Source organism: Nasonia vitripennis, chromosome 1, assembly GCF_009193385.2.
Source record: "Nasonia vitripennis strain AsymCx chromosome 1, Nvit_psr_1.1, whole genome shotgun sequence".
Taxonomy (NCBI): Eukaryota; Metazoa; Arthropoda; class Insecta; order Hymenoptera; family Pteromalidae; genus Nasonia; species Nasonia vitripennis.
In genome coordinates, this window is record NC_045757.1 from 24689207 (window position 1) to 24713425 (window position 24219).

Sequence of the window (24219 nt, forward strand, 5' to 3'; positions counted from 1 at the left end):
TCTCTCTCTGGAATATCGCCGAAGAGTTACACGCGGAAGGAGCGAAAGTTGATGTACGCCCTTTCGATTATGCCGATTCGATGAGCGCGCAGTGACTCGATGAATCGGCCATTCACGAGCTTTCCTTTATTGATTTTGGATTTCTCTGACACATAATACGCGCGATAAAACAAGCGAATGGCACAGTTGGCCGATTTATCCGCGCATAAATAAAGCGTAAATCTTCATTATACGGAAGGGATGTTACTCTTTTCAACGCGCTTATTTCTCAGAATCCCGTGCTGCTACGCGAGCCTTATTCGAAGCCAGCCTCCCGGAAAATCTCCTCGACTCCAGCCTCGGCGCTTCTCAAAGGCACTCGAACGAGTTCCCGGATACGCACGCGCATCCAATCGAAAAGACGCGTGGACTGCGTTTCATCCGTTCCGCGAAATACCTGGCAAGCACGGCCTGACATGCCTTCAGCTGTTTTTCCGCCTCGTCGGCCTGGACCTTAACTCGCTGCAGTTCGTCGTCGGCTGGGACGAGCTGGTCCGCCTGGGCAAGAGCTTGCATGAGCGCCTGCTCCTTGGCCTCGAGCTCGGCGATGCGTCGTCGGGTGCAGGACTCGGCCTCTGCGAGACTCTCGAGACGTCCCAGGCACTCGAGGTCGCTGGAACACAGGGACGCTGCACTCTCCACCAGGTCCAGCCACTTCTTGGCGTCTTCGCCTGCGCGCGCGGTTATTGAACGAAAGTGGATTATAGACCGATATACTGATGGGGGTTAATGGGGGTACTCTAGCGTCCAAGCGCTTACGGGACGAGGGTATGGTCGGTGTAGTGCGTTATCGTGCGTCTGACCGGATTAGATGTTTTGATCGGTTTGGTTACGCTATTACAATGAAGCCCTGTTGAATCGGTCTGAATCAAGATCGCGATATCGCTGTCCAATTACGTTAAATAAAGAGCGCGGCGGATTGAATTTAGCTATTCATGCGAACGGAAGTTACATTTAAACCAACACAGTCCGATAGCGGTTCGCTTCGGAAGATTACACGACTGGCGCGCCCCTTTAAGACTTTTTCAATTTCCTCGCCCCTTTCAAATTTCGCGATGAAAGGCGGAGATACGAATTTCAATCCAAGGCGCAAATCGAACAAAAATATGCCCGCCCTTATTATGTCGCGTTCTTATTATTGACCGCGCAAGCTTCTTGTCAACAAGTCAGACGCAAGCCGAAATTACATCGACGTCGCGCTAACGACAGGGCACATTACGGGCCGGTAAATTAATTTAGCCCAGATCCACGCACTGTAATTCGCAACATGTAACGCAGTTATCAATAAATTTAGATACACAGCAGCACATGCGCTCTGCTACCCCTCGTATGATGATAATATACACATATATACATAGTCCAGCAGCACAAGCAGTGCGGTGAATGCCTGGCATACGTCGCTACAGTATTCCAAGCATCGGCTCGCGCAGGAAAATGCCCAAGGCGGCAGCGCGCATAACGGCGCCGGCGACTGTTATCGCGAAGCCCTGCGGCCGGAGTTTTCTTTTCCCTTTTTTTATCGCTGTAATTGCAGTTCCAGGGGTCGGCCGGGCCGCCCGAGGCGTCCGATCGGACTTTCCGTCGAGGCTGATCTCTGCAGGCTATATGCCGACCTGCGAACGGTCTTTTATAGGACGTGTTTAGCACGTCCTACTTCTATTTGCGTTGTAATATTTGAGAGAAAAGAATCCTTGACACAAAGAAGAATTCTTACCTGTTAAAAAAATTGGATTAAAATATGGAGAAATCCAAGCGTCTTAACAGTTAGGTTTTCAGATTTTTGACTTTTCGTAACTTTCTTTCCATCGACGTAAAATAACTAAAACTTTATAATTACTTGTTTTCACTTCTTATTATCATTTAGTATCGCTCTGAGACTATTCGATGTTGAAAGATTCTTTGTTTTTGCAAAATATATTCGAATGATAGCACGATAGGTATCATACGAATATAACCTTACGCATAACCCCGCTTTTCTGTGCGTATGAAACTATCACAAAAGTATTTATGCATACAGAATCCTCGACTTCATCGAACAAGCCCTACGATACTTATTTCAAATGTTGTGCATCAATATGCTTTCTTCCAGGTACGTAAAAAAAGCATATCACGCGTGAAATAGTATAAACGCATGTACGTGTCTCCGATTGCAGCCGACACGTTTCGACGCCTTGCGTAGTCGCGTGCTGACGAGTCGCGCTGTTGCTGCACTCGGTCGATAAGTTTTTACCGACAGTGCGTCACAATCGCTCACAAAATCCTAAATCCTTATTAGTTAAGAATTCTTCTCTTACTATGAAGAAATTTTCGTTTGCAACAAATACATGAAAAATAAGCTGTGGTTAAGTCGCGAATCTTTTGCGACAAGGATTCTTTTCTCTCAGTGTGCGTTATTAAGCAGGTGAAGGCTCATCGATGCGGGCTGTGCCCCGGTGATTATCTGGTTGCTAGTTTTGTCACGATTAGGGGGATAACGCTGCAATTTCTAATGGTATCTTTGCTGGTTTTTTTCGTGTAATTTAGGCTGATCGTTGGCGCCTTCTTATGTTCATGGGATGGCCTAGGTTATGTATACGTTATACGCTGTTTATACGCCCGTGGATTATGGTATGGCAATAATGATCAACTAGTTTATGTCGAAGAGGTGCTTGGGTAGAGCTACAAGGATATCTCTCTGTTGAGACCTTTAAATGCGGAATATACCAGGTTCCTACGGACTCGATTGTGCCAAATATCGGATAACTCAATCATTTCGGACGCAAACGGTAATGCAAACAATCAAAAAGTAATCGTCCGATCGCTCATTCTTTTTCTGATGTTTGCCCTGCCTCCAATTAATTTAGTTTTTTTCCGGAAAATTGCTCGCCTCGGAGACAAACATTTTCCTCTGTCATTTTGACGCCAAAAATATGTCGGTCCGTTAATTTCTTATAAATACATCATGATAATGCAGTTAGCTACTGCTTAAAATACGCCTACAGCCTTCGGTGCTCGTGCGGCAACGTTGTATCCCGCTGCTATAACCGGTTACGTTTAATACGTCGAGTAATTTACTGGAGAGTGAAAAAGTGGAAGCAATATGCGAAAACGGCCAGCGCTGCATGGTGCATTTAACGCTAATTGCATGTGCCAGGTTCTTGCGCTTCCAAGAATGCTCGCCGGATCATTATGAAGCGCAAAAACGCTGAATTTTAAATGAATCGCGCACTTTAACGAACGGCTGAATTGCGAAAGAGTGTGCGTCAGCTATGCACTGCTGATGAAATTTTTGCACGTATAGTTGATTGACAGTTAGAATAAAAATAAGTTATACCATTGATTAGATGAATTAACTAATTTTCGATGAAATACTCTTGATACATCATTGAACGTTATCTTTGATGGCAGACTCAAAGAAGACGATCCGACCTACTGCGGAACATGATACCATAAACATTACTGTCTTCGAGTAAGTCCACTTTGATCGATTTACAAGGCACGTGGTTTCAATTCTGAAGACGATCTACATCGGATGTCAATAGCTCACACTCGATTGAGACTCGATAGTATATGCGTTTACTCCAATTAAGGAGTCCCGACCGGTCTATTGTACTGTTATATTGCCATAATACGAAGGTGCTTTTAGAAACGGTATAACGTTGACTGGCTGAAAATTCTAGTTTATTCCGTAACATGGGACACTTTCTTTTATAGAAACAGTAAAATTTTTCATGCGGCTGCCATAACAAAAAAATCATCAGGTTTTGCTGATTCCGAAGGAATTTTTATCGCCGCTAATAAATATCTCGTTATTTGAGAAGGATTCAATTCGAGTGAAATATTGCAATTTTTATAGCTCGGTATCCCATAAGGCATATATATCCTTTCCAATAAGAAATAACCCGCGGGTTATATTTTTTTCGATTCTTTCGTTTGGCGATGTTACCCAGTCATTTCTTCTAAAACTCTTATGCTCTCGCTGCACAAAGCGAAGACCTTTACGCTGAAAATGAAGACACTGATGGTATGAACTGTGCATTGAAACGGTTATTCCTAGTGAAATAGCTACACTCTATTTTATTCTCCGTATACGCTAATATAAAAGTTGTCGGGCTTTGCATACGAATTTCGCATATTGGATGTCGGGGAAAATATAAAGTATACATCAATGGCGAATGGAAACAAATACAGTTATAGCTGCGTTTCTGGAAAAAGCGAGGACTCTCGCTTTATTGCCGCGTACAATTAGAGTGAAAATTACGCGGATACCAGTAATTCGTTGAAAGCTCATCGCTTCGCGGCAGAGCGAACCGTGACTCCGCTCTGTTTAGTCTCGAGACATTAACCGCACAATTGACCTCCGCGTGATGACGAATTCAACGACAATTAGCAAACCTCCACATAATGCACGACGAGCGCACTGCAGTTAAGAGAAAAATTGGGTTAGCGTTCAGCCGAGCGGAAAAAAGAAGCGCCGGTGCTACGCGCGTAACATCGTAATCGCAAGGCTCGTTACAATATGCAAATACTGCCATTACATTAGACAGGTCGAATTGCGTTACAGGAGCTTGCCCTGGCAAAGTGTCGGCTCTGGTATAGATGCTCCGAAGGAAAAAGTGAGAGGCAAAATGGGATTCCAGGGAGCGAAAATTCAATCTGTCGATATATTCGCGCGCGAGAGAGAGAGAGAGAGAGAGAGAGAGAGAGAGAGAGAGAGAGAGAGAGAGAGAGAGAGAGAGAGAGAGAGAGAGAGAGAGAGAGAGAGAGAGAGAGAGAGAGAGAGAGAGAGAGAGCGAACGAAGCCGCAGCGTTCGAGGGCGACGTCGTCGAGGGCTACAGAGCAAGGCAGCATTTTCCCATAAAATTAGGTGCTTGCGCGAGGAAAATATGGGTGCCTTTATTGTAGTGCGTGTGCGTATTTTATGGTTAATAGAAAATTGACAATTTTCGTGGGTTATTCGCCGCCGCTGGAAATTCGTCGCAGGGCGAAGTCCTAATATAACGACGCCGTTTTTATCGTCTACCTTGATTTATCGCTGGTTGGCCGATATTAAAGTATATATGTGGAGTGTAATAAAAGGAAAGCCAGTCGAGGAGTCTCGAAATTTTTGAAAACCGCGATATTTGCGAAATATCGTTGTGATAAGCTGCATCTTTTTTCTATTTTTAAAATGTCAGTCTTATAGAAGTGGATTCATCATCTGCACAGTTATTTTCATAGTTAAATACAATAGTATATTTAACACGATGAAAAGTCAGACGTATTAGGGCCAAACCAGAAGTTACATGTGTAAACGAAACAGTTTGAATCGTATATGTTCAAATCCACAAAAAACCGGACACTTTTGGGGGTCTGAGTAAACAAAATTGAAATTTGAGGGCACACCTCCCAGACCAACTTTTTTGGGTTCCTTAGGCCACCCAGAACCCGAAAAACCTTGGGTTCCCGCGATTACGAAATACTTATTTTTTTGCCAGGCACTTTAAATTCTCTTATGGGAATTTAACATGGGAAGAATAAACGAAAATTAGCCATGGTTCAACTTTACCCACTCGGTGTCTAAAGGCGCAATCCAAAAATGTGTATTACTAAGTTCAAAGTATTAGAAGAGAGCTTCAATTTGAGGGCTGGTGGATTAAAAATGGTGGCCTAGGTAAAAAGTTGTCTAGGCTTCAATATTGCGAAAAATTATGAAAACTTTTAGGAAAATCAGCGATTTTTCCCATTTTTAAAATCCTTATAACTTTCGATCCAAGCAGTCAATTTTAACCATCCGGCCCTCAAATTGAAGCTCTTTTTGCTAATTTTGCTTTCAAAAATCAGATTAAACATTTTACCGGTTTCATCAGCTATATATATGACAACGAAAAAGATAAAAAAATATTTATATCTGGGATCAAAAGTTATAAGGATTTTAAAAATGGAAAAAATTGCTGATTTTCGTAAAAAATCCAAGTTTTTATGATTTTTTGCTATTTTCAAGCCTAGACAACTTTTTACCTAGGCCACCATTTTTAATCCACCAGCCCTCAAATTGAAGCTCTCTTCTAATACTTTGAACTTAGTAATACACATTTTTGGATTGCGCCTTCAGACACCGAGTGGGTAAAGTTGAACCACGGCTAATTTTCGTTTATTCTTCCCATGTTAAATTCCCATAAGAGAATTTAAAGTGCCTGGCAAAAAAATAAGTATTTCGTAATCGCGGGAACCCAAGGTTTTTCGGGTTCTGGGTGGCCTAAGGAACCCAAAAAAGTTGGTCTGGGAGGTGTGCCCTCAAATTTCAATTTTGTTTACTCAGACCCCCAAAAGTGTCCGGTTTTTTCTGGATTTGCACATATATGCATGTTCTCAATCTACCACTACACTTTATAGCTAGCGGCGCTAGGTGTAGCATAGCCACTTTTTATTTCTCTCATCATATTAAGGCGCGCTCTAGGCACATATAGGGGTGTGCAATTCGTGCCAAAACCGCCGTGCTGGGTCATTAATGCTGTAACTGCTCAACAAAGGATATGCGATTATTCTTAGTCTTATAGGAACGCACAGGAAAAAGCGTTTCATTAAAGAACATTTCCAGTTAGGTAAGTTCAAGGCAGCCGTCGAATATATAATTCACTACTTCCTCCGAAATATATTAGCAAAGTAAAACACCCATTACGTCTAGGCGTTTAGAAGCTGCTCAATATTTTAGTAGAAACAGAGCGATACTGATTCGAAGGAAAATATTTTACAGCAGCAGTATAGTTGAACTATTTCTGAAACGCGTCATTTGATATTGTTGTGCATATTTTAGGAAAGGTTGCGTAACGACAGCGGCGGCATAAATTACAACACTTGAAATGACAAGTTTACAGGTATCAAAGCTCAGCCTTTACAAACAACGCTTTACGCACCGATTTGTTAGGTCAAACTGAATGATTATTGAAAAGCCGCCGCACTACGCTCGCTCTTGTGTTCCAGTGCGTTTTGGCAGATAATCAATAGTAATAAACGCGTCAGTAAATAAATTCATGACGACGAATTAACCACGTATATTTTAACGCAGCGACGAAGCAGTATACTAGAGAAAATTCTTGGCACGGATATCCGTTTTCATAAATTATAATTAAAATTCCGCGCGATTGCGCCAGAGCATTTTCGATTTTTAATTTCACAATAAATTTCGTACTTCCCGCCTAGATTTGCGCTGGCCTCATGAAAATTCCAGTAACAGCAGCGCAATTTATGGCATTCCCTCGAATTAAAATAAAAGTGCTTTAATTATGCACAGTCGGTTTCATTTGACACATTCACCGGTAGCAAATTAAAGCCTGTGTTATCTTAAACGGTATTTCACAAGTCCATAGTTCCTCGCATTTCATATTTTAATAAAACATCTATTTCTCGGAAAAATGCGAAGTAAACTATCGAACGCCTTCCATGCTTCGTTTTTTCTTTCGTTTTCGAGTAAAAGCAACTCCTATTCATTCAAGTGTTTTCCTTCTTCACATTGGAAAAATGAATATCAGGGCTAGCGTGGCTGCAGAAACAATTTCAAAATTAAAAAAACTGCGCAGCGCTTTCGCGTTGAACGTATGATTAAATATCGATGTATACACACGGCGCGTCTGACCTAAGCCTCAACTGTACTACTTACTACGTACATGTTGAGCGGATGGCAGTCGAAAAACTTTGCGTCACGCATACAAACTTTTGACGACCGAAAACAATCGTAAGAAAACAATACGCGTCGAATGTGAGCGAAGACAGAACCGAATCAATTCGCACCTCGACAACACAAACGCATATCCGGAGAGAGAGTGAGAGAGAGAGAGAGAGAGAGAGAGAGAGAGAGAGAGAGAGTGAGAGAGAGAGAGAAAAAGAGACAAATCAAGCTCGCAGCTAAGCAAGCGAATAAAGCGCAGTTGTTTTCTCTTGACCCAAATATCAGTATACGAAGTTGTGCGTCAAGTTCTCTCTCAGTGGCTCTTCGAAGAAAAGTCCGTGGTGGAAAAAGTTTTTTTCACACGATTCGACTGCCCTCCCCTCTAGAAGCGGAACAAAAAATCTCACGAGCACATATTTCAGCGTTCATCAGCGATACACTTTTATCGTCGTACACGTACAATAAAGCGGCGACGGCCATCCGCTCTCGCGCGAGACCGTCTGGCTGTATCCTCTATACGCTGTCGCGTCGTAACTTTTCTGTTGCCCCTCTCGCCAGATAGAGCGGAAGAGAGAAAAATCGCGTTCTCCCCCCGAACCCAAACAAAGGAAAACTTTTCGCCAGTCTGGCCGCGTACGAATGCAAGGCGTTCGTTCACCCGCGCACATATAGCGTCTCGAAGTCCCGAAGACCCTTGAAACGCGCTCGATCCTTCGAAACCGAGAGTCAAGTGGCCGGACTTACAAATTGAATCTAAAAACACGCGATGATTTATTACCGATGCCGAGGGCGTCCTCGGAAGTTGCCCTTTCACTGGAAGTTTGACGGGTAAAAGTAAAGTGAGCCAACTCACCGGCGCTGCCGGCCTCCTTCTCGAGTTTCCGAGCCTCGGCGGTCAGTTGGTCCATCCGCAGCCTTCGCTCGGCCTGCTGTTGCCTTGCCAGCTCGACGCGCGCCCTCTGGCTCTGCAGGACCGCCTCGCGCTCCAGCCACAAGCTGCGCGCCTCCTCCGCTCGACGGTGAGCTTCCTGCGCTTATATATATATATATATATATATATATATATATATATATATATATATATATATATATATATATATATATATATGTGTGTGTATATAAATGAGAAGGGTGAGAAGAACGATCGGGTGTCGGTACATTTATTGCACCGATGCTCTATCTCTCTTTCTCTCTGGGGGAGACACCGCACGCGTCCTCGCCAGCGAAAAAGAGAGAGCAACTTTTATATATGGGGCTGATTTTATTATTCTAGCGCGTATTTATCAAGCGCTGCAGCGCTGCTGTTGTTCTTTTACTTCTCGGATTAAGCGGAAATTCGTTATGAGAAAGTCGATTTTTCGCCGAAGCACCATTTATATTTATACGCAGCACCTTAGTGTTCGTTAAATTTTCAGCAGCTGTATAGGTTTTTACGATAATGCAAAGCTCGCGTCGAAGCCAAGCCGCGTGCACATCAAAGAGTCTCAGGTACAGCACGTCCACGGCAACTGATAGCGCAGCGTCTTTAAGTCTTCCGCGCGGAGATTAAAAGCGAGGAGCTTTCCTTGTACGCACATCTCCAATCAACCCATACGCGTGGAATTTTTCCCGACATTGGAACGTACTCCGTTAGGGCGACTTTCTAAAAGTTTGCGCATAACTCTTTAGGTTTTCGAGCGGGTTGTGAATTTAATGTACTTCGTTCCAAGTTCAAATATGAATTCGGAATCTGGTGAGCGCGAAAAGCAATTAGGACGAAATTTAATTCTCTATAGATGAAGTTGATTAAATTATAAATCTTGAAAATCTCGAAATTGTTTCGAGACTTCGGGAACAATCGAGCGTTAATGTGCTATGAAACTAACTGGTTCTATTCTAAAATAAATCTTCACAAATTCTTACCACGTCTAATAATCGTTTTTTCCTTTTTATGTTTCAGGTGAGTAACAGACTTTTCTCTCCAACGGGCCATGGTAATTAGTGAGTCGATTTGAATCATTTATAAGCTCGACGCCTCATCACGAGCGTTTACAAACCAAACCCCAAATTTTCGCAAGCCCATATCACAGTTCCAACCGCGATAATAGCTCTCGCGAACGGAAATTATTCCCTGAAAATCGACTCTCCGCCTACCCAGCCGCAATTCACCGTCTCCTGTTTCCGAGCTTCGCAAGCTCGCTCCAAACCGAGCCCGCCACCACAAAGGCTTAACACGAAATCCCCCGTCGACGACACACACGCGCGTGCACACGGGGCATCGCAGGAGCTGGCATAATCCAAAGAAGGTAAACTGACCTTACGCTGAGCCTCGATCTCGCGCACTCTGCAGTCGTAATGCCGGCTCGGCGTGATCCTGCAGCCAGCAGCAGTCGTCTTCGTGGTGGTGGCCACCTCGACGAGCTTGCGCAACGTCTCGGGGCTCGACTGCCTGGCCCTCCATACCGCCACTGCCGGCACCGTACACTCCAGCATCTGCAAGGACGAGAGCGCCTATGTAGTGTACACGCTGACGACGCGGAGCAGCTTTTTTACGAGCCGCTCGCTCGGCGCTTTTTATTGAGTCGTATAAAAAGGAAAGCCCTTCCACGGCCCTCGATCAATTTTTCGGCCGCCGGCGTATGATGTGCGCGGCCGTATAAATACATAGGCGGTTCTCTCTATCTCTCTCTTTCTCTCTCGCTCTTAATAGAATTATATTTTTACGAGCGTGTTGTGCGCACCCCTGTCTTCTTATTTTTTCTCTAGGGGCGCGTGTACTCGAGACCCGTTTGCGCGCGCGCGCGCGAGTGTATCTCGGAGGCGAGAGCGAAGATCCATTCGAGTGGATACGGCCGATTTAATTAGGCTAATTCGCGTTGATATAGAAACTTTGATAGCCGCCCCCGCGAGCTCGCGTAAGTTTACAAGGATGCGAGCCCGGATGTATTATACGTTTTATGGTTAATTAGAATTTGTCGAATAACTAGTTCCGTCGTCGCGACTATGGCTAAAATAAACAAACCCCGAGTTGGGTATCTGTAGCGCTTTAATGTGTAAAGTGTATAGTTGGCAATCGCGTGGTAATGGAATTTAATACGGAAGTAGCGCCCTAAAACCTTTCTAAACTTCGCGAAAGCCTCGACTCAAGAACTTTCGCGAAAGATTTTCTAACCAGAAGAAACTCCTTTGGCACTTCACACAAAAGAGGATCCGTGGCGCATTGTCTGCTGCTCTATACGTTTTTTCACTCTTCAAAAAGAGGCGGTGCACTGTTTATGTCTGCACTTTGCGCGAATCAGTATTGATTGAGCGCTTCATTGTACTCGCGATAATTCAAAGGCGTTATAGAGCTTTTTGTTTATTTCGACGGTATGATACCCGAGGATTTTTTACCTCCTCGCCCTTCAATAGCTTCTCGATAACTCTGATCGATTCGAAAAAAACGCGCGCACACTGTGTTTCCCGGATCTCTATTTCGTTTTTGCTGCGCCGTAAAAACAAACCGGAAAAAAGGAGGCGCCGTTCGGAGATAACTCGAAAAGCCGAGAGAGAGAGAGAGAGAGAGAGAGAGAGAGAGAGAGAGAGAGAGAGAGAGAGAGAGAGAGAGAGAGAGAGAGGCGGAGAGCGAAATAACGGGGTGTATATTTTTTAGCCGTTCCCCCGCAAACAAAGCAGCGCCGACTGGAGCAAACAGCAAATATTTGCGAGGGAATACATACACATAAACATCGGGCGCGTATATAGATGGATATAAAAGCGCGTCTTAATAAATAACGAGCGGCAGAGGCCGTCTATCATTCAAGCGCACTCTTGCAGTGCGCGCGCGCCGAGCCCGATGCTGCCGCGATATTCCTGCGAGACACATCCCGGCGAAACAAGACCCGAGCGAGTATCTCTCGCTCTCTTTCCCTTGTAAATACGTAAGTATCTCGTCGCCTCGGGAGGGAGACTCCGCACAAAGCTCGCTTACACGTATACGTGTATTGTTCGGTGTATTGCTGGCTGCGTTCGCGTAGAGAGAGAGAGAGAGAGACAGAGAAAGAGAGAGAGAGAGAGAGAGAGAGAGAGGGGGGAAGCGAGAGGGAATAAAGAGAGGACGAACCTGGAGGCGCTGGGAGAGCTGTCCCTCCCGCTGCCCGAGCCGTTCGTTCTTCAGCTCGTGCTTTCCAATCAGCTCTTTGATGCGGCTTTGACAGCGGCGCCGCTGGCGGGATTCCGTGCAGCGCCGCGCAGCCGGCAGCCGATTACTCTCGCGTGAGCGGCTCCCGATGCTTACCGAGGACAGCTGCACGCCGCCGCTACCGTCGCCGCTCGCCACTTTCGAGAGCGTCGACCTCTCTGCCGATGCTTCTTGTTCCAGTCTCACGAGCTTTTCATCCTCCGATGCTGTTGCGCTGCTGCTCCCGACGAGTTGTTCTTCCTGCTGCTGCTGCGGCTGCTCTTCCTCGGTGTCCATTTTTCCATGCGCATAGCTGATGCGATCGCTGAGGGGTTCGCCTGCTCACGCTGGGAAAGTAATACGTAGGGAAGGCTCAGTGGAGGCTGTCTTTTTTCTCTTCGAGTTTTATATACTCGGCGCTGATTCTGCAGGTTTCGCAGTGTTTAACGAGTTTGCTTTTAACAATTGTTTGGCGTCCCAAGCGCCTGCGCTGTTTTTTAACGTATTTAAAGAGCAACTACATCAAAAAAAGCTGCCAAAGGGAGTTTACAAAACGACGTCTACAGAGATAGGATTTCTTTGTAAAATTCGTTTTTGACAACAACAGGAAAAGTATGAACGTTAGAAAAAATAGCGCGATCTTCTAACCGAACCGGACTACGACACTACTGATTCCAAAAAGTTAGGCAACGCAACCGTCGAATTAGGTTATCTCGAAGCAGTGACAAATATTATGCACTCCGTAGTTGCGACTTGGCTCTCCTTGACTTTGTAACTCGAGCTAACTAAAACCTTCGAAACTTTTCCGGAGGTATGCAAAGTACGTACTTGTATTCTCGCGAAATTTCATTGCAATTCAGATGTCTTCTAGTTCACTCTCGCCTTTCAGGCTCTCGAAATTGCCGACGCTAATTGCAGAAAATGTCGGTAATTATAGCTCGTCGAAAGGCAACTTATTTCGAGGCAAATATTTGGATTGCAAAGCATAACCTCATTACGCGTAATGATTTTAAAAGTCTTTGTTACGGAGAGAAAACACACTGGAAATTTAGCGCAACCAACCTCGAAAAAAGTTTGAGTAGAAAAAGGCTAAGACGCTACAGACACGCGAGAGCCGTGAAGCTAGCAACTAATGCTTGTTGCGTTGGTTTCAAGTTCGTCCGTTTATCAAATTCGAAATGCCTCGAACGGTAATTTCGACGTGGCCTTTGATATCTGCACGTGTCGAATCACGGTAAAATTAATACAGCGCATTGTTGACGAGCATCAAACTCTCCATCAATCGTATGAGAACAGGTTGTAATTGTAATGCTGTCGAGTTGCATATCACGTCCAGCTTTGTATAATTATTGTACTGCATTGAAGTTCACCTCTAAACGCTCCCAGTTCTACGAGATTCTTTTATTCAAAGCCATTGTATCAAAGTCAGCGCATAAACTAGCGACATCAAAGCAGTTGTCGACAATCAGCAGTGATACGCATCCGTTCCATGTCGCGTTAATAAATTTCTCCCCATTGAAATTCCCTCCTCAGAGACGGAATTCCTGTGAAAAGCTGCAACGGGCGGTCTTTTGCGCGCGCGCGTGACGCCACTAATAGACGCTTAATTACGTCGCGTGAGTCGTGTCGTCGCGCATAAGAAAATGATAAAAGCACGGAGTGACGCTCTGCGCGAGCGAGCGCTTATCTAACTAGCGCAAAAAGAAATAATTCAGGGCTCGTCGCCATCCGGTTCCCGATGCCGGTCACGAGTTAGCGACCATTAGCGGAGAGAAAAACATAGATGTACGCAGGCGCCATTAACCGCGGCTCTAAGCGCATGCGTCATTAGGATGACGCCGGAAGTACTTAAGGCTTTATAATTAGACGCGTGCGCCCGGCGAGCGCGACACACACACAGACACATGAGCATTATATATATAACAATAATATTTCATAGTTGCAGTTGTGCGTGCATTTCTTGAAAGCGGGAATAAGCATCTTATAAGCAGAGTGAAGCCCGTTGAAACGTTAAACAAATTGATTCAAATTAAAACTATGTAACATTGGACTTGTTAAACTTGAGAAACCGAAGTTTCGTGCGATGAGATACAGGTGGCGCATAGAGCCTTTCTTATTTCCTTCATCAAAATCCTCTCTCAGAATGTATATACACAGTGGTGTGGTACCGACATACCAAAGTATAGTCTTGTTGGACCTGCTTGGGCTATTCTGCTATGACTGCTTTAAATTTTTAAATTATCTTTTTTTCATTTATGTCTGATTTTGGTGTACTTAATTTCTGATCTTGTGTGATTGCCTTTGGGTGATTAACACAGTGCTATTTTTCATTTTGCAAAGGAACCACGTTATCGATTTGCAAAATGGGGCAAATAACTTTCTAATCCCCTCGTTATTTTATAACTTGTTACACTGTCAATGTATTGGCGCGAAATTCTATCGCTGAACTGTTATACGCTTTCACAAGTAAACAGATAATTACCGTTACCCAACTAGCGCACGTTGAAAAAGCTCAGCTTTCCCAATCCCGTTTAGACTGTTAGACTTGTTCACGGAGTTTCTACGAGTATTGATAATATCGTGCTTTGCGGGTAAACTTTTTTGCTCACGTTCGTTTTTTTTTTTTTTTTTTTGATCGAAATTCAAGCATACGCATACGCTTGATAGAGCAAACACGATGTCCCTGGGGATAAACTCGATACATGCGCACTAGTTAAATATGTACAGTCCATTGTAAGTCCGACTCGTGCATTGAAAATATAGAAAACTGCATGCGCTGACTTTTTTTTTTGTTGTCATCGAGTAATTGGCTTCTCCAAATATTTTTATCGAGTTTTTACCTTTTTGCGAATCAACTTTATCTGGAAATAAAAGTTGTAACTGTATTCCATACTTCTATTCGATTCGGCCTGTGTATTCGTGTTATTTTTGTTTGTTACTCTTCTTTTTTTTAAGTTTAGTTTCGGATCAATACGCGCGTTCGTTCTAGTTCAGTCGCTTTTAACAGGTATAGATATGATTGTTTTGAACAGTTACTGAATAAAGAAGTATAAATATTATTCCTGCGATTCAGCATCAGCTTTTGTTTTCAATCAATATCGCGGCGAAATACACTTTTCCTTTGCCGCGTGTACTACTTGAAATAAATGAGGATCTCTTTTCTTATTTGATACTGATTCAATAGGATTCCTTTCAGAGTCAGGAAAAAAATGAAGAATCTTTTATTCTATCCAGCTATTATGTCGAGACAAAGAAAGATTTCCTTTGGTTGGTAAATTGATAGCTGCAAGCTCTTATATTTTACAAATATTCTGTTAATAATAATAGTAACAGCCACAATAACAAGTATTCTGATATCGGTTTACCTATAGTTGAACAACGTGAAAATCAAAGAGTAACGATATAAGGGCAAAAATGCTTCGAGACGACGTACTCGAGAGTAAATTCGTTTACAGGATACTTTGGAATCCACGCTAGGAAGGAGGAAAGACGAGACGACGAAATGTAATTACATGATCGACCGAGCTTACCTAAACTGCGGTTCGATTTGATGATATTTACGAGCTAGCGTTTCCGAGAGAAATCATATTTCTGGTTAAGGAAATATCAAACTTAAAGTTGATTTCTTACTTTTAAAGGGTGTTTCGATAACAGCTTTGAATTAACGGTCTGTTCTACGGCATTTGCATGGAAACAAGGATCTCCTTTTCAACCTGGTATTGGGGAAGTGAAATTTTTCTCAAATTTTTTTTTACATTACATATTTTACAACTTTTATATTTTGAAACATTCGCTCTAGATAGCTCTATTTCATTCCAATAAAATATCTCTTTATACCAAGTGCTCGAGGTGGGCAACATACCCCTGATAAAACAGCTTCTAAAGGAGAGCAGGCTGCGGATAAATGCTCGTTTTTCAGGAAGATCACTCGTCCAGGTCGCCGTTGCAGCATCGCTATCATCTGGCTCTTCATTCGAGTTGGCTTCCGTATTAACTCCGCTGACTTCACAGGTAAAACAAGTTAAGACCCTAGTGCACGTCGCCGTTTCCAACAAAAGTCACGTCGACATGCTGAGGGGGGTGATACCCCAATGGGAACAGACTGGGCAAAATGAATTTCAATGGCTAATGCGGTCTCTCCGTGTGACTACTGCGGATCGAAGTGAGCGCAATGACTGGGTTCTGACGTTAGTCGTTAGCTGCAAGATCGAGATGATCTAGAATGATGAGTTCCGCGTACTCGTGAAGATACTGCTAGATAATGGCGCGCATGTCAACGCCAAGGACGACGGCGGCTGCTTACCCACGGTCCAGTGCGTCTTCTATACGGGCAACGTCGGGCTCGTGAAATCTTATCGGCGCTGTTGAGTTGCAATGTCAACGTCAACATAGGGATCATTATAAATTCAGGCCACACGGCTCTGCACTGGGCCGTACGACTTAACATAGACAACAGTCACATAGGAATTATAAGAAAGCTGGTGGAATTCGGAAGCGACCTCTGCCACAAAGACACGATAGACGAGACGCCCTTCCAACACATCGTCCAGCTTTGCGTCGTCGACCTAGTGACTTTCCTTATCGACGAACACAAAGCGGATATCAACATGTTGCAATCAGACCGAGACAACGTGTTGACGTTTGCGGCTCAAAACCAGGACAAACGAGTGCCGGACCTGCAGGTGCTGCAGAGGCTCGAGCAGAATAACAACGAGCTGGAGATCGATCGTAGGTGCACCGAAGACAGATTGAAACCGTCGTATCGCGCATGATGTCCTCGCTGGGGAATGTTCGATCAGAGGAAAAAAGATGGGTTATAAGACTGCCGTTGGAGTGTCGAGCAGAAGTAAACAATCGCAATGAGTACGTGCAGGGGAACGAGCAGGTGTTTGACGAGTACAATCTGCGGGTAATTGACAGGAATCCGGAAGTTGATAGCTACTATTAGATGTGCCGAGTCGAACTAACGGACCTGGGGCCGTATTCTTTAACTGTGTTGACTGTTTGTATAGTGCTCGATATAAGCAACACACCGAAACAGTTCACACATGAGTTATAAAAAAGGGCTAAAATAGCGATGTTTTTAGATTTGGCACTAGTTTTGAGGCTTTTTGCATGGTACGACACCAATCGGTAGGAGTCAAACCGCGATTTGAAAACGAAAAAAATGTATGAACTGTTTTTGTGTGTTGCTTGTGTCGAGTGCTACACAGTTAACACAGTTAGAGAATACGGCCCCTGAGGACAACTCAAAGCACGGGCAGCTCCGTCGCGTACTTGTTCATGTTCACGCAGCAGCTAAACGGGGTGGCTCATTACACGAGAAACCACAAACTTGTACAAAGCTTTCAGTCCAAGCTGTAGCAGAGCGACGCGTACCCAATTTATGCGTGGTAGCTGAAAAGCAAATTCGATGCGGCTATCGCCAGGTAGAAAACGATCGGCTAGTGTTAACAATATTGAACGAAACGCTGCGGTTCGCAGATCCTACTCACATAATTCTTGAAATTATTTATGAATACTTAAACGAAGATAAAAGTTATAAAATAGAGTTATAAAATATTTTAGATTATATTGTATTATAGTATATAAGAGATATAGATATAAACAAGACATCAATATGACATTATTTAGAACGTACACACGAATCCACTTGATTAAATATTAATTAAAATATAAATAAATATTTCATTCCGTTTTATCTTAATTTATTTGATCATATACAGGAATAAAAAAGAAAGCCAAAGAATCGATTTCTATTATCCGGCCTTCGCTCGGACTTTTCCATTTATCGTGCTAGCGGTTCTTCTTCTTCCTCCAGCAATTTCTATTTCACCCGCCTTTTCTTCGCTTCGCTTCCTTGGCTGCCCTCATATATCTGTCTCACTGTCTGTTCCCCTTCTTTCTTTTTTAATTCAGGCAATTTCGGTAGGGATTCACCGGATGACGAGCAGCATTCCTAATGCTGTGACAACTTGCCATTGTCTTTTTTTCTGATTTGAAAAGCTGCACCAACATTACTTACTCGGAATCAGTTATTACAGATCAACCCTGTGTGAAGGACTCTTGATCGTAAATGTCGGTCGAACGAAGCGATTGAAATCCTTGCGGTAATCATACATCCCTGTGGGTAAATCTGTTCGGAATCAGATCTCTTGCAATTAAAACTTAGCTGTTGCTCTGCGTAACGTGCAATATACGAACGGCTGACACCTGGGTATTAGCGCTCTGCCGTACCTGAATTGAAATAACTGCCAGGCGGATCTGAATATGAGGATATAATTGTTAGACACTCTCGCTCTCGAGCGCGGAACATCGGCGCAAATTGCTACACTACTCGGATGCGTTGGAATGTAGTGAGACGACACTTTTGCGAGATGAGAAATTGCACCTTGGCATTGTTCAGTGAAAAATACTACAATTCAGAGACGCGAAAGTTCACCCGGAATCCATCTGCTACTGAAGCGCTTTATCCTCATTGCATTACACACAGCAGAGAGCGTCATCCTACAGGCCCTCTTTCTCACCTGAAACTCGGTTCATCTTCCCCTTTCAGCCTGCAGCTCTCGACTCGTTTTTCTTTTCATTTCGTATTCACAAAGGGCGCATATAGCAGCTGCTAGAGTGCAGGTTCAAGACGTCGTTAAAATGCACAGCCCCTGGCTAAGCGCTGCGAAGTCCGGGCTTCGCTGATTGATATTCCATAAATAATAAGCGGCCCGGCCGAGGATCGTTATTTCGGACGGCGTCGACTACGACGACGGCTCGGAAAGGCGACACCGGAAGATCGTGCCTGGGAAATGATCTGGAAGATGGGGTCATTACTGTTATTACTCGGGTTATCATTGGCTCGAGGACAAGTCAGAGAGAGAGAGAGAGAGAGAGAGAGAGAGAGAGAGAGAGAGAGAGAGAGAGAGAGAGAGAGAGAGAGAGAGAGAGAGAGAGAGAGAGAGAGAGAGAGAGAGAGAGAGAGAACACTGCGGGAAGCAGTTGGAACGAGATTCTTTTCCTTCGGTTATATTCAGGGGGATAAGTGCGCTCTATTTACGTCCACTCGGCTTTTTTCAATCGCTGCTGATTCGAAACACTTATACGAGATTTAGCTCGTATGCGCAGTTGGAAGCCTCGGTGTCTTCACATTATATCGACTGTTAAATCTGAGCTTTTTGAGGCTTGATTTGTTCTTCACTCGAAATCGCGGGCGCGTCAAACTAATGTGTATCGCTTATTCGGTCACTTTACATTGATGCATACGCTCTGTAGATTACTCGATGATGTATCGATGGATTATTTAAATTAATATTTATTAATTCGTACGGAAATTAATTTCTGTACTCGTTATTCTCGCATCGTTGTTTCTTTAATAAAGTTTTAATTACAATATCTCTTGCGTATAGTAGTATATTACTGAAAATACGACGAAAGCTTGCGAAATAAAATATTACAATGGTTTACATGAATCTGAATAAATGTGTTCGATGACATGACAATTCCGAGTAACGTTTATATCGGCTACATTACGTTCTTCGCAAACAGTATAACGACAGAGCAGGTATAATATCGCTAAGATTGAATGATGCCGTGATTTTAATGTTTGATCCGCTGATGAAATTTGCAGACTGCCAGTACATGCATAATATATCGAGTAAACCAATAACGTTTATCTGGAGCCACACGTATGTATATATACACCTGATCGACCCGCTCAGCTCCCGCAACTCGTTCCAATTTTAACCTATAATAATATTATATAACACGCAGGCACACACCGTAAAACTCAAACTCCTGCGGCTTTGGCGAACTGAGCCGCACGTACATCTACAGCACCGCAGTATACACGATATAGCTATATCTGCATGTAACGCATACATAATTCAAGAGGACTATCGAGGAGTCGAGCTAAAAGATAATGTTGTTATCGGAGGTTCTCTCTCTCTCTCTCTCTCTCTCTCTCTCTCTCTCTCTCTCTCTCTCTCACTTTCTCGCGCTCGCGCATGTTGGGTTTTTGAACTCTGAAAAATCGATTCGCTTAAAATATTCACGTTACCAACGCTAATGTTCCCCTCATTGCGCGCCGCGGCGTTAAGTACAGAATTAGTATCGGAAAAAAATCAATACGCTAAAGCCGCGCGTACGTACGAGCTTTGATGATTTTTACGAGCCACACACCTATACGCGTATATTGTACTTCAATGCCGTAGTAGTAGAAACACGAGGGTTTGATAATTCTTCGTGATTACTGCGCTGCAGCAGCGGCGCACATACGCTCGAGTTTATCGCCGGAGGGAGAAATATATGCATTTTACGGTCAACGGCGAATTGGTGTTAAGTACTCGTGAATAAGAAGATGAAGTTAAATCGGTAGATTGATGGCTCGTGCGGCGAGTAATGCGAAAGGGATTGATTAGGAACTATGTATAGCTCACGTACGTTCGAGCGTGTTTAGAGCTTGTTAGAGACGGGCTAGTTTTGCAGGTCAAGTGTGCCGGGTAAATTAGTGCCCGGAATTTTCACGCGTCGCCTATTGACAAAATCGCTTTGTGACGGATTCGTCAACGAGATGATGGTGGGCATTTCTGTGGATAGACAAAAGAGTCGATGCTCGTCGAGCTCTACACGCAAAGTTGATTAGCGAAAACACCTGCGCGAGAAATCGACCATCTTTACACTACTTCAGGGTTCTTGGCCATTGTTTGAGTATCTGTACAAAGTCTCGAGCATAATATAACAGCTTAATACAACCGAGCAAAGTTTTACAAAGCAAGCCGATGGAAATATCCAATACGATTGCTTATAGTCCAAAAACTTAATTAAAATCTAGATATTTTTCAATAATACATTCTCATTTTTTAATTGAGTGAGTTTAACGGTTATGTTTTTTTTTTGTGTTTAACACTAGTGGGATGAGTACAAAAGAATTTTACCCAATTATAATTAAATAAAAACAATTTCAATATTAAAACAATACACAAAGTTGAAGGAAGCTACGTGCCAAAGAATTTGCAATGGTTTTTTACTTTCTTAATTGAAGATATTTAAAAAAAATTGACTGTGCAAAAATTTTACAATTTATTTCAAATCCGATTCAAGCAAAAAAACGTTTTTTCAACCTTTTTCTCGAAATTTCAGTGTAAATTTTCCCCTCGAGATTAAGTCAGCGCGTACGAAGATTTATAAACGAGTGTAAACACGAGCCTCTCTCTCTTGTTTTCCAACGATCCCGCGCACCAAGTTTTTATCCCCCGCTTATCCGAAAGAACAACCCGATAGCCATCGAGGGCCGACAATCCCTTAATCTATCAAACTAATTACGGCTGGAAAAAAGCATCGGCTTCCCACGCGAACTCTCAATTACCAGAGCGAATCGCAAGCCAATTAACCTTTGTCAGCACATTAAAGCCGCTCTCTCGCGCGTCGTTAACGAGTAGGAGAACTGCAGTAGTCTAGGAGAGCCATATACCAAAGGCTAAGCTAGTGTGTGTGTGTGTGTGATAGCTATATACAGACATAGAGTGAGAGAGAGAGAGAGAGAGAGCTTGCAAAGCTGCGGGCGGGGTCACGCTAGGTGATATGTACACGTCTCGGTATACATATCACCGCACGCGCCTACAACATATATGTATAGCCCGAAAGCTAACGAAGTCGCCAGCCAAAATCACAGCTTGAATATTAATACAACTCGTCCTGACGCGCGCGCGCGGCACTCCTGTATTCGCTACATAGCCGCGCCGCGGTGGCAATATAACGTATGTATAACAGCTTGCCTCTCGATTCTCCGGCACCACTGGTGCGTGTACACTATATAGGTATAGACGAGTGCACGAAGGAGGGGTCGATTTGCCCGCTGACACGATTATTATATGGCCGGCCTGAAAGAGAGAGGAGAGAGAGGGATCGATAGAACTTACTCGTGAGCGTGTTAAATAAAAATGACTCGGTTCTCTCCGTCGAGAGGAATAGATATATGTGGAAATACGAAGGATTCTTATCGATATGGGGAAACGACGCGCAGATCCGAGACATAACGAGCGCGCTCGAATGTAAGTATGTACTTTGCGTCTTTGGAATCGAATTTCAGACAACTATGCTCGCTGCGAAATCATTTAGAATATTCCGCGAAACTCCGTCTCCGAAGTTGTCCAAGTAGGTATTCTCGACATAGATGTAGACTCGAAGGTAGCGTTGCAGTGTGTCGTAGCTTCCGATGGCATAGCCGATATTACGAATAATGATCCGTGTAGGTATTATTTTTCGCTCAAAAGAGTACGTACGTATTCCAACGATTCCACATGCTCGAATTCACCTTCTATTCAGCGTCGATGCTGCAGTTACAGGCTCAGTCGTCGTGAGCTTTACGAAATGTAATCGCGAGCCCACGAGAACGAGCGCAGCATATACACGAACGAGCGAACTTCACAATAGCCCCTTTCGCTTGCATTTGGTCTCTCTCTCTCTCTCTCTCTCTCTCTCTCTCTTTTCTGTACCTTCATTCGAGAGCGCCACTCGTCGTATTAGTGCGCACCGGTCCTATGTCTGTTTTCCCCGAGCTCGGCGAGTGGCTCTGCTTTTTTGCCCCCTTTTTTCCGGGTTTCTCCGCTTCTTTATTAAAGAGCTTAAAAAATAAAAGGCCAATCCCTTTCGAGCTACTATTCTCGTCGCGCATCTTTGTCTCCTCGTCCCCTTTGACTCGTTCCTCTACTTCGCTTCGGTTTCCCGATTCCGCGGTATTACGCGCGCACGCGCGAGTGAAGAGTCAATTTGACTCTCGAAATGCCGAGGACAATAGCCGCGTTACCGATGCAGAGAGCGTTGTGTAAGCTTAGCCCTCGAACGAGCAAGCGCCGACATGAAAATTATTGCTTCCCTTTCACGCGCATCCCCGCGCGACACCTTTCGACCTGACGCTAATCGATTAATTTTCTCTCGTTCCTTTGTGATCTCTCGGTTGTGCTGAATGACGTCTCGCGAACAAAGACCTCTCTCTTTTAATAGATTGACCGAGGAAGTGTCGAAACTTTTTGAAGGCACTTGTACCGAACGCAATTATAAATGGGTATTTGACTGTTTGAACATTATTGCCTATGCAAATTTGATTAAAAGTTTGAAATGAAAAGTTAATCAGAAAATTTTTATAGAGCTTGTATTTTTTATGTTTGAGTTGCGTAATGATGAACTTTTTACCTTTGCAAATCTCAAAGTTACGTCGGATATAATGACTACAATACAGTAAATCCGTCAGTGTTCTGTTCTAGATTTGCAGAATATATCCGACTTATTAAGCATGCGTAAAACAAAAATATTCACGTAAAAAGTAAGCTTGACGTAGTGGTAGAAGTTTTTACGTGGAATTAAAAAATATTAGAGTAAAAGCAGAATATGCAAACAGGATTATAAGTTAATAATACAACGTAACGATTCGTTTTGACTTCTTATAATACGAATAACAAGAAATTTAAATTCCATGTTAATACGTGTGCGGTTCATATTGAAATCCAGATTTCCTGTTTTTATTTTATAGGAAAAGCTTTAACAATGCATGTACTGGTTTAAAAAGTTCTTTTTTCCCTATATAAAAAAGTCATGACCGAATGAAGTGAAGCCAAGAATGCGTCAATATGATTGGCTCATGTAGTGCGCATGCGTCAAAAGCATCGTTAGAATTGTTTTATTTGTTTTTGATTTCTAAAATTGATTCTAATATTAAAAATGTAATATACTACTATAATACATATCAAATTATAATTTGTGTATTTATAATATCCTATTGTAAATATTATTATTGTTACAAAAAGAATCATGATGTGAACGTTGACACGAACTGAGTTGAGACATAACCTTAAAATTTTAAAAGGAAGTTGACGACGAAACCGCGGCAATTTTGAAATTTACATGAGCGCGAAATGAATCATATATTGTAAAGTTTGATATATTTCCGTGATAGAAAATAAATATTAAAAATATCAATCAAGCATTTATATTTCATTTAATAAGTTAATGAATGAATAGTCGACTACAGTGCGCGCAGCGCACTGCGCCAAGTCTAGTAAAAGTAAAAAGCATGGAATTTCATCAGTTCCCAACTTGTGATGCAAGATTATGGCCCTTACGCTTGATAGGTAATCAGTTTTTGAAGTTTTAAAAGCCATACTCCGAGGCCATGTTGCTCGAGCTAGAGGAAAAAAAGTTGATTAGAAGATATTGTTTTTCGCATCTTTAGAGGTGTCAAAAGATAATTTTCGCTTCTTGGCAGATCGACATTAGGCAAATTCTCAACGCATTAACGCACTTTTTTTCCACTATGAAACCTGTTTTAGCATAGGATAGCCACAGTGAATTTTTTGATTTTTAAATGCAAAACTTTAAAATACTTACAATAGTTTAAAAAAAACACTGTTCAGCCTGGAAATGCATCAA

At 43.1% G+C, this 24219-nt stretch overlaps 2 protein-coding genes across 11 annotated transcripts in view; one reads left to right on the plus strand and one right to left on the minus strand.

Annotated features, from left to right (window-relative positions):
* Positions 1-12947, minus strand: part of LOC103316015 — a 28174-nt gene extending 15227 nt beyond the window's left edge. For 3 of the 4 annotated variants that reach the window (XM_032596105.1, XM_032596103.1, XM_032596104.1), the window contains exons 1-5: positions 12634-12892; positions 11749-12152; positions 9963-10139; positions 8521-8695; positions 437-710 (exon numbers count right to left, since the gene is read on the minus strand). In XM_032596105.1, the coding sequence (XP_032451996.1) occupies positions 437-710; positions 8521-8695; positions 9963-10139; positions 11749-12102 (980 nt within the window). In that variant the 5' untranslated portion in view covers positions 12103-12152; positions 12634-12892. Of the gene's footprint in view, positions 1-436; positions 711-8520; positions 8696-9962; positions 10140-11748; positions 12153-12633 lie in introns of all 4 variants that reach the window. The other variant, XM_032596102.1, reaches the window with a different exon arrangement.
* Positions 1-24219, plus strand: part of LOC100116102 (cAMP-specific 3',5'-cyclic phosphodiesterase) — a 185832-nt gene that overhangs the window by 49230 nt on the left and 112383 nt on the right. The gene's annotated exons all lie outside the window — the stretch shown is intronic.